General features: G+C 44.8%; 1 protein-coding gene across 1 annotated transcript; it reads right to left on the bottom strand.

Annotated features, from left to right (window-relative positions):
• Window positions 1-489: 489 nt before the first annotated feature.
• Window positions 490-13,036, bottom strand: LOC139412076 (leucine zipper putative tumor suppressor 3-like). Its single transcript, XM_071158872.1, has 7 exons — window positions 12,797-13,036; window positions 9,716-10,153; window positions 9,333-9,500; window positions 9,061-9,189; window positions 8,794-8,985; window positions 8,347-8,577; window positions 490-3,192 (listed from the first exon to the last, which is right to left on the bottom strand). Exons 1-7 carry the CDS (start codon window positions 12,905-12,907, stop codon window positions 2,326-2,328), a joined length of 2,136 nt encoding a protein of 711 aa, XP_071014973.1. The 5' UTR covers window positions 12,908-13,036; the 3' UTR covers window positions 490-2,325.
• Window positions 13,037-16,828: the final 3,792 nt, after the last annotated feature.

The following is a 16,828-nucleotide window of genomic DNA, read 5'->3' as shown; positions in this document are numbered from 1 at the left end:
CAGGGAGAGCTTTGCAGTGCTGATTTATGACATCTGAATGTGCATCAGATGGCAACAAGATCATATTGTAGTAGGTGCCAGGTGCACCGGTTTGAACGTGTCAAGAACTGCAACGCTGCTGGGTTTTTCACATTCCCTTGTGTATCAAGAATGGTCCACCGTCCAGCCAACTTGGCACAACTGTTGGTCCACCACTCAAAGGACATCCAGCCAACTTGACACAACTGTTGGAAGCATTGGAGTCAACATGGGCCAGCATCCCTGTGGAACGCTTTCGACACCTTGTAGAGTCAGGCCATGCCCCGACGAATTGAGGCTGTTCTGAGGGCAAAGAGGGTGTAACCTAATATTAGGAAGGTGTTCCTAATGTTTTGTACACTGTGTATAATCACCTTATTGGAAATGAAGTCATGTTTATTTACTTGCATCTTTATTGATTCCGTTTGATTTTACCCAGGAGTGATCTTCATCAAGCCATTGCAATAACATAAATTCAAACCGTTAAAATAAGTACAACAACATTGGTGGCAATTTCCTCTCTAAAACAATACAGTAATTACATTGACATCACCAACAAGAAAAAAGAAACTAACAATGGCTTTGGATATAGTTGATATTGTTAGTAGTTGATGTTCGAAATATTCTTACAATATGGTTGAGCCATGTAGTAGATCTAAACTAGCATTCATATACAGTTAAGAAACATTCAAGAAAAGCTTATAATACTTGTCCGATTCACAAGAATAATAATAACAATTGTAATAGTAATAATTTGATTTCTTTAAATATTCACACGCAGTGTCTTGGTATGCTGGAATAAACATGAACACATAAAAGCCATACTATTCACATCTAATCGTTTCTACTTCCGGTCTGATCTCCTCAATAGGACAAAGTGCAGTAAGTCTGAACCCTACCTCAGGAAGGCAATGTCTTCCTTTGGGATGCATCCCATTTTGAAAACTTGTACCCTTGCTGATTTGAAAGGGCTGGGTGGGTGAAAGTTAATTCAGCCTTTCTCTGGACCAAGCCTCTCATTCTTTCACTATTGTACTCTCACTTGCCTCCTATTTTTACATATGAAGGTAGTTTCAGCCCCCGTCCTCACTTTTTTCACCTCATTCTTTCTGCTCACTCTTGTCACTTGGTCTTCTCCTCTCCTCCCACTCTTGGTCATAAAAGCATGATCTGAAAGTATAAATAATGACACTATCCGAGTAAAGCCAGTGTGTTTCCGTGTCTCTTTCGCAGACCCCGGAATAAACAGTAATTTTCAAGTAATTTTCTCTGCTGGTGGGGAGCTCTGACACAGCTCAATGCTGACCCCTTGTGTTCATCTTTAGTCACCGCGGACAGTTTGTAGTGCCAGAGAGCCAGCCCACTGGGCACATACTGGTTTAATCAATGTTGTTTCCACATCATTTCAATGAAATGACGAAGAACCAATGTTGAAGAGACGTTGAAATGACATCTGTGCCTAGTGGGAGGTTCTCCAATATCCCTGAATCTACATTAAGAATCATTCAGAGTTCGACTAAATTTAATCTCAAGCCACTTCAGGAAATGAGCTGAAATGGAACCAACCAAACAACTACCAATCAACTATACTACTATTCTCCTAATTTCCTCCTATTAAAAAACACTTTTGATTTTTCATCCCCAATTGTCACTTTCCGACACATCCACTTTCTCATCACAATCCTCTCACACACCTTCTGAGAGAAACATCGTCCCAGAAATGGAAAAGACAAGCACATTCTGCAAAACATCGCCCCTGATTATCCTCTAAAATATGATTCTGGTTTCCCCGACTTCATGTCCCATTATCATAGACATGCAGTTTGGCAAACTACCCTCCAGGTTGGTACCAAGCCTTCCAGAACAATAACATGATTATTTGCATTCAAACTAGAATGTTATCATCTTGGAACTTTTGGTGCCAATCTTGCTTCCATTTTGAGTGTCACTGCTTCCCACCAAGACTGCCTGGTAAGCAATGGATACTCTATCATTGACAGGATTGAGTAGTTTAGTTTTAATATTCAGATATAGTGTACTTTGCTTGTAATGTAGTTTATATTGCATTCTATAATGTAGCCGCTGATTGTGTTTTTCTGTTGTTTTCTTTTAATACTGTATTGTAATCAATTATAGTTTGCGTTCATAGTCTAAACTTTATTGTATTGTTCTCTGCTGTTCAGTTTGCATTGGTTGTTTTAACTGTACAATATTCAATGGTACAGTTTGCGTTGCAGTTCTGTTTTGTAGGTTAATATGTCTTTTGTTGTTTGTAATCAAGTTGATATTCAGTGGAATGGAGCCTCTCTAAATCTCAGTGGACTCTATCCTCTCCAGGCGCGAGGGACCTGCCCAGGGTGGGGGCAGCTGGAGGAGGGAAGGGGGGCCTTTCTGGTCCTCACAGTGCGGGGGTGAGAGGGTGAGTGCAATGGGGGCTGGGAGAGGGACTGAGGGCAGGGGAGGGAGGGTTGACAGTGCTGGTGGTGGGGGAGGGGAGATGGAAGATGAGGGGGAGGGGGTAAGTTTGGTCCCCAGCTGTCCCACCTGTTGCTCTAGAGCCTGGTTTTTCTGTAGAGTCTCCACATAGCTGACCTGAAGCTGCGCCTGGTATTTCAGCACACGCTCCTTCTCGTCAATCCAGGTGTGTCGCTCCTGGTCAAAACTGTGGGCCTGGAGCTCTCTCTGCTGACGTTCTAGACGTAAGGCCCCCTGGAGCTGTTCCAGCTGCTCACGCAGGTTCCCTGATTCCTCCCACTGGGCCTCCTGGCGCTGCTGCTGCTGGGCCTCCTGACGCAAGTAGGCTTCCTGACGAAGTTGAGCTTCCTTACGCAGTTGGGATTCCTGATGGAGATGGGCCTCCTGGCGTGGCTGCATGTCACACCACTGAGCCTCTTCACGCTGCTGTCTCTCCTGTCTCTGTGTCTCTTGCCTCTGGGCCTTTGCCTCATCACTCTGAAAGCTGAGCAGGGCATCTGAGGTGTGGGTAAGGGGGGTGGATGAGGGCTCAGTGGGGGTGCGGAGGCAGTAGAGAGCCCCCCAGGGGGGGAGTAGCCTTCCTGCTGCTAGGGTTTGGGTTATGGCAGGATCAACCGCTCCGCCCAGCTCCCCCAGAGTTCGTTTAAGACCCAGAACCTCAGCCTCAAACACACCCAGCTTCTCCCTCAGGATAGACACCTGACAAAGAGAAGGAGGTTTTAGTGTGCGTTAGTGCTGTCTCTGAGCTTTTTGAGGTTGGTTCACTGTTTTAAATTTTGATTATTTGGCTTGAATGCTGTAACAACACACAATAAAACAATTCGTAAAAGTCCCATGATGGTAGTGAATGTCCATTACTGCACATCACTTATTAACCATCATTTATTCATAGTACTTAAAAAAAACAGTTGTTGTGCATATTACATTTGTTTTATTTGATTCCAAGTCATCATCTCATCTCTATAGAGTAGTGCTGAGAGATTTGTTCTTTTTGAGGTTGGTTCGGTATAAAACAATATTTCAACATTTAAAAATAATCCCGGTTTTCAATTTTGGTTAAATTATTTGGGTTGAATACTGTAACAACACAGAATAAAACAATTAATACAAGTCCAATGATGGTCGTGACTGGGTTTCAAAAGGTCGGAAACTTTCTGGTAAATTTCCCTGAATTTTTCCATGGGAAGTTAAGCCCGGGCAATTCTAGGTTATGTGGCATATTTTGGTTAAACTATCCCCAATTCAATGGAATTGCAACCCCCTGCATGCACAGTGCATTCTTCCGTCACATGTGCAGTGCACTCTTCCATCACATATACAGCTGATTCTCAAGATCTTGCACACTAATGAGATGCTATTGAGCCCACACTACTACACTGTCTGAGTCAAGGACTACATGCTTTCTGATACATTTTGATTACAATACTGGGTGGGGTGAATATACACTGCTCAAAAAAATAAAGGGAACACTAAAATAACACATCCTAGATCTGAATGAATGAAATATTCTTATTAAATACTTTTTTCTTTACATAGTTGAATGTGCTGACAACAAAATCACACAAAAATTATCAATGGAAATCAAATGTATCAACCCATGGAGGTCTGGATGTCACACCCTGGCCATAGTTTGCTTTGTATGTTTCTATGTTTTGGTTGGTCAGGGTGTGATCTGAGTGGGCATTCTATGTTGGATGTCTTGTTTGTCTATTTCTATGTCTGGCCTGATATGGTTCTCAATCAGAGGCAGGTGTTAGTCATTGTCTCTGATTGGGAACCATATTTAGGTAGCCTGGGTTTCACTGTGTGTTTGTGGGTGATTGTTCCTGTCTCTGTGTTTGCACCAGATAGGACTGTTTTAGGTTTTCTCACGTTTATTGTTTTCTTAGTTTATTCATGTATAGTGTCTTCATAAATTAAAACATGGATAACCACCACGCTGCATTTTGGTCCGCCTCTCCTTCAGATGAAGAAAACCGTTACACTGGATTTGGAGTCACACTCAAAATTAAATTGGAAAACCACACTACAGGCTGATCCAACTTTGATGTAATGTCCTTAAAACAAGTCAAAATGAGGCTCAGTAGTGTGTGTGGCCTCCACGTGCCTGTATGACCTCCCTACAAAGCCTGGGCATGTTCCTGATGAGGTGGCGGATGGTCTCCTGAGGGATCTCCTCCCAGACCTGGACTAAAGCATCCGCCAACTCCTGGACAGTCTGTGGTGCAACGTGGCGTTGGTGGATGGAGCGAGACATGATGTCCCAGATGTGCTCAATTGGATTCAGGTCTGAGGAACGGGCGGGCCAGTCCATAGCATCAATGCCTTCCTCTTGCAGGAACTGCTGACACACTCCAGCCACATGAGGTCTAGCATTGTCTTGCATTAGGAGGAACCCAGGGCCAACCGCACCAGCATATGGTCTCACAAGGGGTCTGAGGATCTCTTCTCGGTACCTAATGGCAGTCAGGCTACCTCTGGCGAGCACATGGAGGGCTGTGCGGCCCCCCAAAGAAATGCCACCCCACACCATGACTGACCCACCGCCAAACCGGTCATGCTGGAGGATGTTGCAGGCAGCAGAACGTTCTCCACGGCGTCTCCAGACTGTCACGTTGGTCACATGTGCTCAGTGTGAACCTGCTTTCATCTGTGAAGAGCACAGGGCGCCAGTGGCGAATTTGCCAATCTTGGTGTTCTCTGGCAAATGCCAAACGTCCTGCACGGTGTTGGGCTGTAAGCACAACCCCCACCTGTGGACGTCGGGCCCTCATACCACCCTCATGGAGTCTGTTTCTGACCGTTTGAGCAGACACATGCACATTTGTGGCCTGCTGGAGGTCATTTTGCAGGGCTCTGGCAGTGCTCCTCCAGCTCCTTCTTGCACAAAGGCGGAGGTAGCGGTCCTGCTGCTGGGTTGCTGCCCTCCTACAGCCTCCTCCACGTCTCCTGATGTACTGGCCTGTCTCCTGGTAGCGCCTCCATGCTCTGGACACTACACTGACAGACACAGCAAACCTTCTTACCACAGCTCGCATTGATGTGCCATCCAGGATGAGCTGCACTACCTGAGCCACTTGTGTGGGTTGTAGACTCCGTCTCATGCTACCACTAGAGTGAAAGCACCGCCAGCATTCAAAAGTGACCAAAACATCAGACAGGAAGCATAGGAACTGAGAAGTGGTCTGTGGTTATCACCTGCAGAATCACTCCTTTATTGGGGGTGTCTTGCTAATTGCCTATAATTTCCACCTGTTGTCTATTCTATTTGCACAACAGCATCTGAAATTTATTGTCAATCAGTGTTGCTTCCTAAGTGGACAGTTTGATTTCACAGAAGTATGATTGACTTGGAGTTACATTGTGTTGTTTAAGTGTTCCCTTTATTTTTTGAGCAGTGTATTTTATATGACATACATGATGATTTATTAACTAGTAAATAGTAGAACACAGAAAAGTGTGTTTAAATCATTTCTAACTTGTTAACAATTTCTGCTAGTTAGTTTTTGCTACCATGTGGGGTTTAGCTTGCTTGAGCCTGCTAACTGAGGAGTGTTAATTCACCTGTTTCCATACATGTTTAATTTAAAAAAATGTATCTTACAAAGGAGTTGTATAATCTACTTGCTTAACTATTTATCTGTACATGGAATTGGATTTGTTTTTTATTACAATTTTTTCCCTAATCTTTACAGGAAAATGCAACGGCCACTATCTGATGTGTGGAGACATTTCACTGCAGCTAATGTAGAAGGAAAAGCTGTGCACATTTGCAAATACAGTGCCAAATCATACGTGAAGAATGAAACAAAGATGCAGACTCATCTGGCCAAGTGCATAGTTCCCTCAGCGCTCACAACAAGCAACCTCTGACAAAAGTCCCTCTACTTTTATTTGAGGTGAAAATGATAAATCAGACACCTTATCGATAGCAATAGTTCATGGTCCTCCTGGAATTAGACGTTTTTTTGACTCAATGGAGTGACGTAGTCAGAGAAATGCTGATGAATGTCTTGCTCGAGCTGTGTATGCAACTATGCAACTCTGATGCTCACAGGCAATGTGTATTGGAAGAGATTTCTGAATGTTCTTTGCCCAGCAAACACCCCTCCAACCAGACATGCTTTATCTACTCATTTGCTGGGTGCAGAGTTCAACAGAGTTCAAGTGAAGGTCAAGCAAATCATAGAGAAAGCAGACTTTATTGCAATCATCTCTGATGGGTGGTCGATTGTTCGTTGGCAAGGAATAATTAACTAAGTGAGAGGAATAAGAGCATCACATTGAAGCTGCCCAGCAACACCCATTGGGGTGGTGTTGTCATCATGTTTGACAGTCTCCTGGAGGGGAAGGAGTCTCTCCAAGAAATGGCCATATCACATATGGATGAGGGCAAGGTTCTTGGCAGTCTGGCGAAGTACACTTCCAACAAGGGCTTTGGGATGGAGATGCAATATGGCAATCGTGCCAACATATCTCATCAGCCACCTGATGGAAGGGACTTTTGTGAATCTGAGGTTCTTTCTTCCTTTGCCTCCATCATCCTCCAAATCCCACCAACATCAGCCGCCTCAGAGCGCAACTGGTCCTTGTTTGGGAACACACACACCAAAGCAAGCAACAGGCTGACCAATACAAGGGTTGAAAAATTGGTGGCCATCTGGGCAAATTTGAGGCTTTTTGAGCCTGACAATGAGCCATCCTCAACAAGGTTGGAAAGTGACAGTGAAGAAGAGGCTTCAGAGTCTGATGTTCAAGAGGTGGACATTGACGAGGTCCAGGGAGAAGACATGGAAGCCTGAGAGGCAGACAACCAAAGCTTTAGTTTCTAGACTCTCATGTTGAAAACGTTTTTGGGAGATGCGATGGATCATTGGGGATCATTCAATATTCCCTTTCTTTTGTTGTTCAGTGAAATCATCCCATGTGAAGAGTCAACTCATTTAATTAAAGTTCAATTCGTAACTAAATAGTTTTTAACATTTATATCGGAAGGATTTAATAATTTGCAATTATGTCTACTTATGATAAGGTAAAATGTTTATGTTTCTGTCTCCATATGATATGGTAAATATATCCAATGCAAAAAACATCTATATTTAAATTATATTAATATTAATTTGCATATATTTCTGTTAATTCCCATATATTCCCGTTAATTCCCATATATTCCTGTTAATTCCCACGGAAAGTTTCCACCTTTGAATATTCCCCAAAATCTGAAACCTTAGTAGTGACTGCTCATTACTGCTTACTACCATCATTTATTCACTTTGCTTTAATAAAATTGTTGTGTATAGTACATTTGTTTTATTCGCTGATTTTATCATTTCATTCCAAGTCATCATCTCATCTCTATGGAGCTGCTGCCTACACTGTCTGACAAAATCACTGTTTTGTAGTTCTTCAAAGTAAATAAGGCATACTTTTAAGACTGCTGAATACCAACTATCAATCACTTAGAGCATATGTATTTTCAGGTAGAGACACTTTGCGAAGCAACAGCTTCTCTATATATCACGTCACGATCACACATTCTTCTGTCCCTCTCCGTGTCTGCACCACACTGACCTAACTTAGTAGGCGTAGATGAACTGTTAAGTTTGGATCTCATTTGTCACTAAAGGAACTGTGCAATGTGCACATTGAGCTCACAGAAAAATAAATACATCAAGGGAATTCAAATAATTGAACCGACGTCGGTCAATGAGTTGTTTAATCACTCAGCACTAGTGTGCATATACTGTTTGTGTGTGTATGGCCCCTAACTCTAAAACAACAGGATATCCCATCTAGTGTCACATATTTGTGTCATCAGAAATGTGACTTACAGGTCTGTATGTGTATAGCTACCTCAGTCAGCGTCCTTCTCAGCTCTCCCTGGCAGCGCTCCAGCTCCAGGCTCTTGTTGGTGTAGGAGTCCTTGAGGCCCAGCATGACCTCCTCCCGGTCTCTCAGCTGAGCGTTGGCCTCTTTCAGCTGACCCCTGAGGGCCACCATCTCTCCCGCCCGCTGGGTCACCTCCACCTGGCTCTCCCTCAGCTGCTGCTTCAGCAGGGAGATCTCCCCCGCTTTCTGACATACCTGGACCACACAGCAGGGAAAGCATATAGTGTTGTAAGGTAGAGCTGCAGTGTTATGGGGCTGTTCACACCGACGCACCATGCACAAACACACACACACACACACACACACACACACACACACACACACACACACACACACACACACACACACACACACACACACACACACACACCCACCCACCCACCCACCCACCCACCCACCCACCACACACACCTCCCACTTGGTCTCCTCCAGGCGTGGCAGTATGTCGGCCTGCTCCTTCCTGAAGTCCAGACACTTCCTCTCCAGCTCTTCTCTCTGGGCCAGCAAGGCAGGCATCTCCTCCTGCAGGCGCCGCTTGTCCTGCGACAGACGGGTGATCTGGGCCTGCAGGGCATTCTGGGAGCGCTGGGCGCGGCGCGTCACCTGTACACAGAGGAAGAGATTAACAACATTTGGTGGATTCTTATTGGTTAACGCCGCTGTGGAATGTGTGGTCACCTGCTGCAGGCGGGAGGCATAGTTCTGTCTCAGCTCTTCCATCTGTCTCTCCCACACGCGCTGCTTCTCCTCAAAAACCTGGACGATGGCTGCCTCGCTCTGGTCCAAGTTACGATGCATGTGCTGCACCTGGGAGAGGGGAGGAGAGGAGCGAGAGCTCAGGAAGGAAGGAATGTTTTGTTGGCAGTGACTGAAGCAATGATAATTGCTACATCCATGAAATCTACTAAAATAAATCACCCTTGACCACTAAATGACCTTTCACCTCTCACCTCTTGCTCCTTCTCCCAGAGCCGGTCCTCCAGGTCTTGGATGACGTCATCAGAGGAAGGCGAGGGGCGAAGGGGTGCTGGGGTGTCCCCCAGGTGGCAGAGCCTCTGATAGGATGAGGAGCTCTTTCCTGAAGAGGAGTGGCCACTGTCCGAGGCACTCAGCCCATTCTGGAATAGTCTCACATAGATTCATATACAGTCTACACTGGACTGATACCAAACTGGATAGGTGCAGATACCCAGAGCAAGTAAAAACAATGTACGGTATATGAATTGCTGCTGGTAAACTGCACTACGCTAAAAGTATGTTAATGCTTATTAAATGTGAACTCATTTGGAGTCGACTGCAGTGTCTGTAATTATGTTCAAAAGACCATACCCACCTGGTAGCCTGGTTTCTCCAGCTTGCCCTGAGCCACTGCAGCTCCAGCTGTGGTCCCCAGTCTGTTGATATGGCTGGTAGAAGCACTGAGAGTACCCAGGGCCGCTGGGGGCACATAGCCCGACCCAGAGCCTGTGTAGGTGGGCAGGCTGGTCAAGGAGTTTCTCCCCGAATCTGACATCCCCCCCTGGACCCCTCCTTTACCCTCACCCGCTCCTGCTCCCTCTGCCCGGAAGCTGCCTCTTCCTGGGCTGTCCTGGTCTAGAAGGAGGGCCTCTGGAACTGCCCCTGGTTCTCCTCCCCCTGCTCCTCCTTCTCTACGCCCCCCCGCACCCCTACCCTCACCACTACTGGTTTGGCCTACGAGGTTCTGCATGGAGTGAAAGCTTTTGGGAACCACTGGTTTGAAGGCAGAAGGACGAACCAGCCCAGAGTTGTTCTAAAGAGTTGAAGGCAAAGGGGGAGGAAGGAGAGAGAGATTTGGGTAAAGAGCGATACGGGTAGAGATGGTTATAAAGAAACAGGAGAGGAAACTGTTAGCAAAACAACACATTAAAGGGGAATAACAGCAAATTTCAAAGGAAAAAAATGTGTCTATGTTCCTAAACCCCCCTGACTCGTTGTTGGACTGTCTGTCAAAGTGCGAACCTCTCTCACTCAGAGAGAGCGAGGTAGAGGCAGAGCAATGTCACAGGGTTAGACATCCCACACTCACTGCAGCGCTAGAGAAAACTTTGTGGAATAACGCAAATCTATGAAAAATATAAACGTTGTGTCACAGCAAAAATACTACATTTGGGAAGTCCAATCGATTGTGAGATATGTGATAAATTTGGCTCGCTGGTTCACAATTTGACCTTTTCTGAGATCTCTGCCAAGCAAAGAGGAAAGGAGCCGACCTAATCCCGCCTCACACCCCATTGGACATAATTTAACCTGCCTGTCTACATTGTCCATCTTCCCTCTCTGACTGTAGGCTACATCCCTCGTTGCATGGTGTGATCAGATCATTACAGCAAAATATATCTACTAAAATGAGAGGGAAAGACTACTGAGTGTGCCACATAATTGTCTACTTCATAGCATGACACATATGGGCTAAAAGGCTAAGTTATGCAACAAATGTTTCATGACATTCTAACTTTTCTACAGTAGCCAGCTGACAGCAAACATATCATTGGAAAAAACATTTTGTGCAGATATAATAGATACAGTAGATACAGTATGTGATTGATGCTCATTGGGGTAGATCAAATATGATTTATTTACATTTATTATGAGCCTACATTTACAAATTGGTAGAATAATGACAATAATTTACAGAAATTATGCAGGAGATTACGTTTGCAAGCAGGGACAAATTGCCTTCCTCTCGAGCGAGCAAGAGAATGTGAAAATGTAGGCTAATTTTATCAAATTAAAAAGGTATTCTTACAGCCTATGTTTGCATCAAATACCCTACTCCTTCAAAGTTGTGTATTGATTATATATAGCATATGTAATGAATAATGATCACTGCAATCAACAGCTGCAGTGTTGGTCATTGGATTACCCCATGTCATGGAACAGGCTATGTACACGTTTACAAAGACAAAAGGCAGACACATGGAATTATTTGATTTGGATGGGTGACATGACAAAGCTAGGTGGATACTTTCTTATCGAAAATGTGGGTGAAACACCTCCAGCGGTCTAAGGCACAGCATTGCAGTGTTGCGCCGTCACTACAGCCTGGAGTTTGATCCCAGACTGTATCACAACCGGCCGGGATTGGGAGTCCCATAAGGCGGCACCCAATAGGTCCAGCGTCATCTGGGTTAGGGGAGGGTTTGGCCGGGGGGGCTTTACTTGGCTCATTGTGCTTTAGTGACTCCTTGTGGCGGGCCCGGGCGCCTGCAGGCTGACTTCAGTCGTCAGTTGAACTGTGTTTTCTCTGACACATTGGGGCGGCTGACTTCCGGGTTAAGCGAGCGGGTGTTAAGAAGCACGGTTTGGCGGGTCATGTTCGGCAGGACGCATGACTTGACCTTCGCCTCTCCCGAGCCCGTTGGGGAGTTGCAGTGATGAGACAAGATCGTAATATCGGGAAATTGATGAGAAAAAAAGGAGGTAAAATTACAAAAAATATATAAAAAGAATAAATACAAATTTGGGTGAAACTTTGCTTCAGCTGTGTTGTTTCGCCTGGATAGACTCGAAACTGGTAAAAACCTTATATATTCCAAAATTCTAACAAAATTACACCAGCGACATAATTTAGGAGATAAAGGTTGTGATCAGTGTTTCTGATGAGATCGACAATTATCTTCTATTGTATTTGTGTGGCTACAATACCATCTTTAGTGCACAGCATTTTCTGATTGGTTTCCAGAGCATTGAAAAAGACAAATGAAATAGGCCACTACTGAGGGGTGTTGTGTTGGGTCGGGTGATGTGCTAAAGTCTGATTTGGGCTATTTTGAAAACTGCCGGTGTTGTGTTCATGAGGAGCAACCCTCGTGCGTGTGTTGTTGCAGGAGTTAGCTGCGGTTACCGCCTTGCTTGGCAGAGATCTCAGAAAAGGTAAAATAGTGAACCAATGACCCAAATTTATGACGTAAAATGTATATGCCATATCTCACAATCGACTGGACTTGCTGAATGGAGTATTTTCCCCGTGACAGAGCTAAGTTCTATCTAGAGCTGAAGTGAGCGTTTTCTCCCGAGTGACCGAGATGTGCACTTTGATTTCGAAATGTGCCGTTATTCTCGTTTAAAGCATTTACGTCAATGTCTTAAATCAGTAAACACTAGAAATCATTATGAAATACTATGGCAATATTTATTTGTAAGACCTTTTCACCATGTCAAATTCTATTTCATCAGTTATTATAAGATAGTCAAGTAATTATATAACAGCGTAATTATACAGTCTTTATGTAACTGCAATGATATAGGGATACAGCAGAGTATGTGTGTCCCATGCAGGAATCAAACCCACACAACCCTGGTTTTGCTGTGATCTAATTGTGAACTAACTCACTATGCCAATAAGCCACATGACCCTAGCTACAAACATAATTGTTTGAGAAAAGGAACATACCTGCTCTAGTTTGCCAGAGACAGGCAGGATTTTGGGTGGGTTGTGGTTTGGAGGGTTGTTGTGATTGTCTGTTTTGGTCCCTCCAGTGTCTCTTTGTTGGTGGGGGGTCATCCCAGTACCAATATCATTTCCCCCCAGTCCCACCAAGTTACTGCATACATCCAGACTCACAACCCCTCCTCGTGGCTCTCTTTCCCTCGCTCTCTCAACCCTCTCTCTCGTCCTCTCTACCCTCTCTCTCTCCCGCTCTCTATCCCTCTCCCTCTCTACCCTGTCTCTATCCCTTTCTGCCCTCTCCTTTTCTCTTTCCCTCTCCCACTCCCTTTCTCTCTCCCTCTCTTTCTCCCACTCTCTACTCTCCCTATCCTTCTCTCGACTCTCCCTTTCCCTCCCTCCACTCTCCCTCCCTCCACTCTCCCTCTCTCCACTCTCCCTCCTTCCTGCTCCATTTCCGTATCCCACCCCTGTATCCCCCCGGTCACAGTTGGATGTAGTTGTAGTGGTACGGTCTGTGTCAGAGTCCGGGGGCCGGTCTTTCCCAGTTACGGTCCCAATACTAATACTTCCTCGTTCTTCACTAGACGCGGTTCCCTCGGAGGCTGTCACTGGAGGTGGGGGGAGTCGTTCGGCGCTGCAGCTACGGTCGGCGGGGCAACGGCGAGACAGGGGCGGAGCGCGAGGCAGGGTGGTCCTAGTGCCCACGGACTTCATGGCAAACTCCTGCTCCCCTGCCACTCCACTACCCACACTGCCCATGATGAGGGGTCAGGGGTGAGGTGTTAGAGGGGACAGAGAGTCACTCAGCCTCACACACTGGGAAGCAGTGTGGGTCATCAAGGGCTAAAGGAGGTACTGGAGGCACACACACTGAGGAGGAGGAGGAGGAGGAAGAGAGAGAGAGAGAAGTTAATAATGTGCTCTTCATAAGTACCCTCATGCAAATAGACTGTTCATCCAGATGGTAGCAGAAGGCAGAGGCAGTAATACAGGTATTTACACTGACGTCTATGAATGAGGTTGGATCATCTGTCTAAATAATTATGCTACACAGTGAAATACAATGTTTAAAAATATAACAGTTCCGGTCAAATGGTGTTGTAGTACAGTGGTTCGTCCTTTAAAAGTCGCAGCCTACTGCAGCACAGCTTGCGTGGTGCCGCAGAATTCTATGGCAGGTTATTTAAGTGCCAACCACTGGTACCATTAATGCTAGTTAGTGCTAGTTTGACCACCAGAGGGCATCTATGAGAAGCATTTGATAGTCTTCAATAGAGGCTGTACTAGAGAATGTAAAACCTTTTTTTGTAAGAACAAAGTATATGGGACTGATTTTAAGAAATGTTGCTTAATTAATTAGATTAATATTATGGTGTTTCTATTCCAAGAAAAACGAACCCTCTGGGTTTCCATTAGGATGGAACGGAAAATATTTTGCTGTACAATGTGACGGTCGGGAGTAGGCTACAGTACTACATTTAGCTAAAGAATCCCTGTGTTGTGCGGGCACGTGGGAGACTGGGGTTCAATTTCCCCGACAGGAAGGAAGGAGTAGGCTGTCCTTGTAAATAAGAATTTGTTCTTAATGGACTTGCCTAGTTAAATAAAGGTTACGCTAAGAGCATAACATTTCTACACACAAATCTTCTAAATCTAGTCTAACCAATATCCAAACGGAGATTCAGTGAAAATAAAAATCTCATTGATTTATCAAGACCAGTCCCCATGCTTGTCTCAGAGCAGAGCAAAATGGTGCTAAAATAGTTGTAGGCTATTGCTTTAAATCCTTCTAGACTTCAATATGCTCTTTAAATAAATAAGACCTACACCACTTTTAACAGCACATTACTCAACACGGGTGAGACTCATGTCGCCTACGGTAGGCCTACAGTATATTGAAAAATATGACGTGACTCTCCGCAAATAATTACATATAGAGGATTGGAGGATTCTAAATTAAAACCAAAAGCCGCCTCATGGGTCTCCCGGTGGCGGCCGGCACGGGTATCTGTAGCAACGCATTTTGCATTGCGATGTGGTGACTTAGACAGCTGCGCCACTGGGGAGGCCCCATCCACAAATGATCAAAATACAGACAGGTGTTGGTCAAGGTATATTGTCATGCTAATAGCCCAAAATGGGTTATTATAATACTGTGCATGGTGTCCAGGTCAGAATAACCAAAACATTTATTTGCTAAAGACTATCAGAAAGAATGTTGGTACTTATTTATTTTGATCCAAAGCCATGAATGAGCGAGTCACTCAGCTTTATATAGGTGCCGCCAAGTTAATAAACAGATCACTGACCATTTCGAATCCCACCGTACCTTCTCCGCTGTGCAATCCGGTTTCCGAGCTGGTTACGGGGGCACCTCAGCCACGCTCAAGGTACTAAATGATATCATAACCGCCATCGATAAAAGACAGTACTGTGCAGCCGTCTTCATCGACCTGGCCAAGGCTTTCGACTCTGTCAATCACTGTATTCTTATTGGCAGACTCAACAGCCTTGGTTTCTCTAATGACTGCCTCGCCTGGTTCACCAACTACTTCTCAGATAGAGTTCAGTGTGTCAAATCAGAGGGCCTGTTGTCCGGACCTCTGGCAGTCTCTATGGGGGGTACCACAGGGTTCAATTCTCGGGCCGACTCTTTTCTCTGTATATATCAACGATGTCGCTCTTGCTGCGGGTGATTCTCTGATCCACCTCTACGCAGACGACACCATTCTGTATACATCTGGCCCTTCTTTGGACACTGTTAATAAACCTCCAAACAATCTTCAATGCCATACAACACTCCTTCCGTGGCCTCCAACTGCTCTTAAACGCTAGTAAAACTAAATGCTTGCTTTTCAACCGATCGCTGCCCGCACCCGCCCGCCAGACTAGCATCACTACTCTGGACGGTTCTTACTTAGAATATGTGGCCAACTACAAATACCTAGGTGTCTGGCTAAACTATAAACTCTCCTTCCTATTTCACATCAAAGCCTCCTTCACTCATGCCGCCAAAAATACCCTTGTAAAACTGACTATCCTACCGATCTTCGACGATGTTGTTTACAAAATAGCCTCCAACACTCTACTCAGCAAATGGGATGCAGTCTATCACATAGCCATCTGTTTCGTCACCAAAGCCCCATATACCACCCACCACTGCGACCAGTATGCTCTCGTCGGCAGGCCCTCGTTACATATTCGTCGCCAGACCCACTGGCTCCAGGTCATCTATAAGTCTTTGCTAGGTAAAGCTCTGCCTTAACTCAGCTCACTGGTCACGATAACAACACCCACTCGTAGCACGTGCTCCAACAGGTATATCTCACTGGTCATCCCCAAAGCTAACACCTCTTTGGCCGCCTTTCCTTCCAGTTCTCTGCTGCCAATGACTGTAATGAATTGCAAAAATCGCTGAAGTTGGAGATTTATATCTCCCTCACTAACTTTAAACATCAGCTATCGGAGCAGCTAACCGATCACTACAGCTGTGCACACCCTATCTGTAAATAGCCCATCCAATCTACCTACCTCATCCCCATATTGTTTATATTTACTTTTTTGCTCTTTTGCACACAAGTATTTCTACTTGCACATCATCATCTGCACATCTTTCACTCCAGTGTTAATTTGCTAAATTGTAATTACTTCGCTACTATGGCCTATTTATTGCCTCCTCACGCCATTTGCACACACTGTATATAGATTTTTTTTCCTATTGTGTTATTGACTGTGCGTTTGTTTATTTCAAGTGTAACTCTGTGTTGTTGTTTGTGTCGCACTGCTTTGCTTTATCTTGGCCAGGTCGCAGTTGTAAATGAGAACTTCTCAACTGGCCTACATGGTTAAACTGGCCTACCTGGTTAAATAAAGGTGAAATATATATATTTTTTAAATGACTGTGCCATCATCTTGATAATATATAACAATATTTTGGAGGTTATTTTGTTTTCAAAAAAACAAAAGTGAGCGATTGTAATCTGAATAATGGCCAAAATAATATTTGTAAAGGCAAAGTCCCTATGGGACTCCCAA

The sequence above is a fragment of the Oncorhynchus clarkii genome, chromosome 6 (assembly GCF_045791955.1).
Source record: "Oncorhynchus clarkii lewisi isolate Uvic-CL-2024 chromosome 6, UVic_Ocla_1.0, whole genome shotgun sequence".
Classification (NCBI taxonomy): Eukaryota; Metazoa; Chordata; class Actinopteri; order Salmoniformes; family Salmonidae; genus Oncorhynchus; species Oncorhynchus clarkii.
Note: the sequence above shows the minus strand (reverse complement) of the source record. Positions and strands in the feature narration are given on the sequence as shown.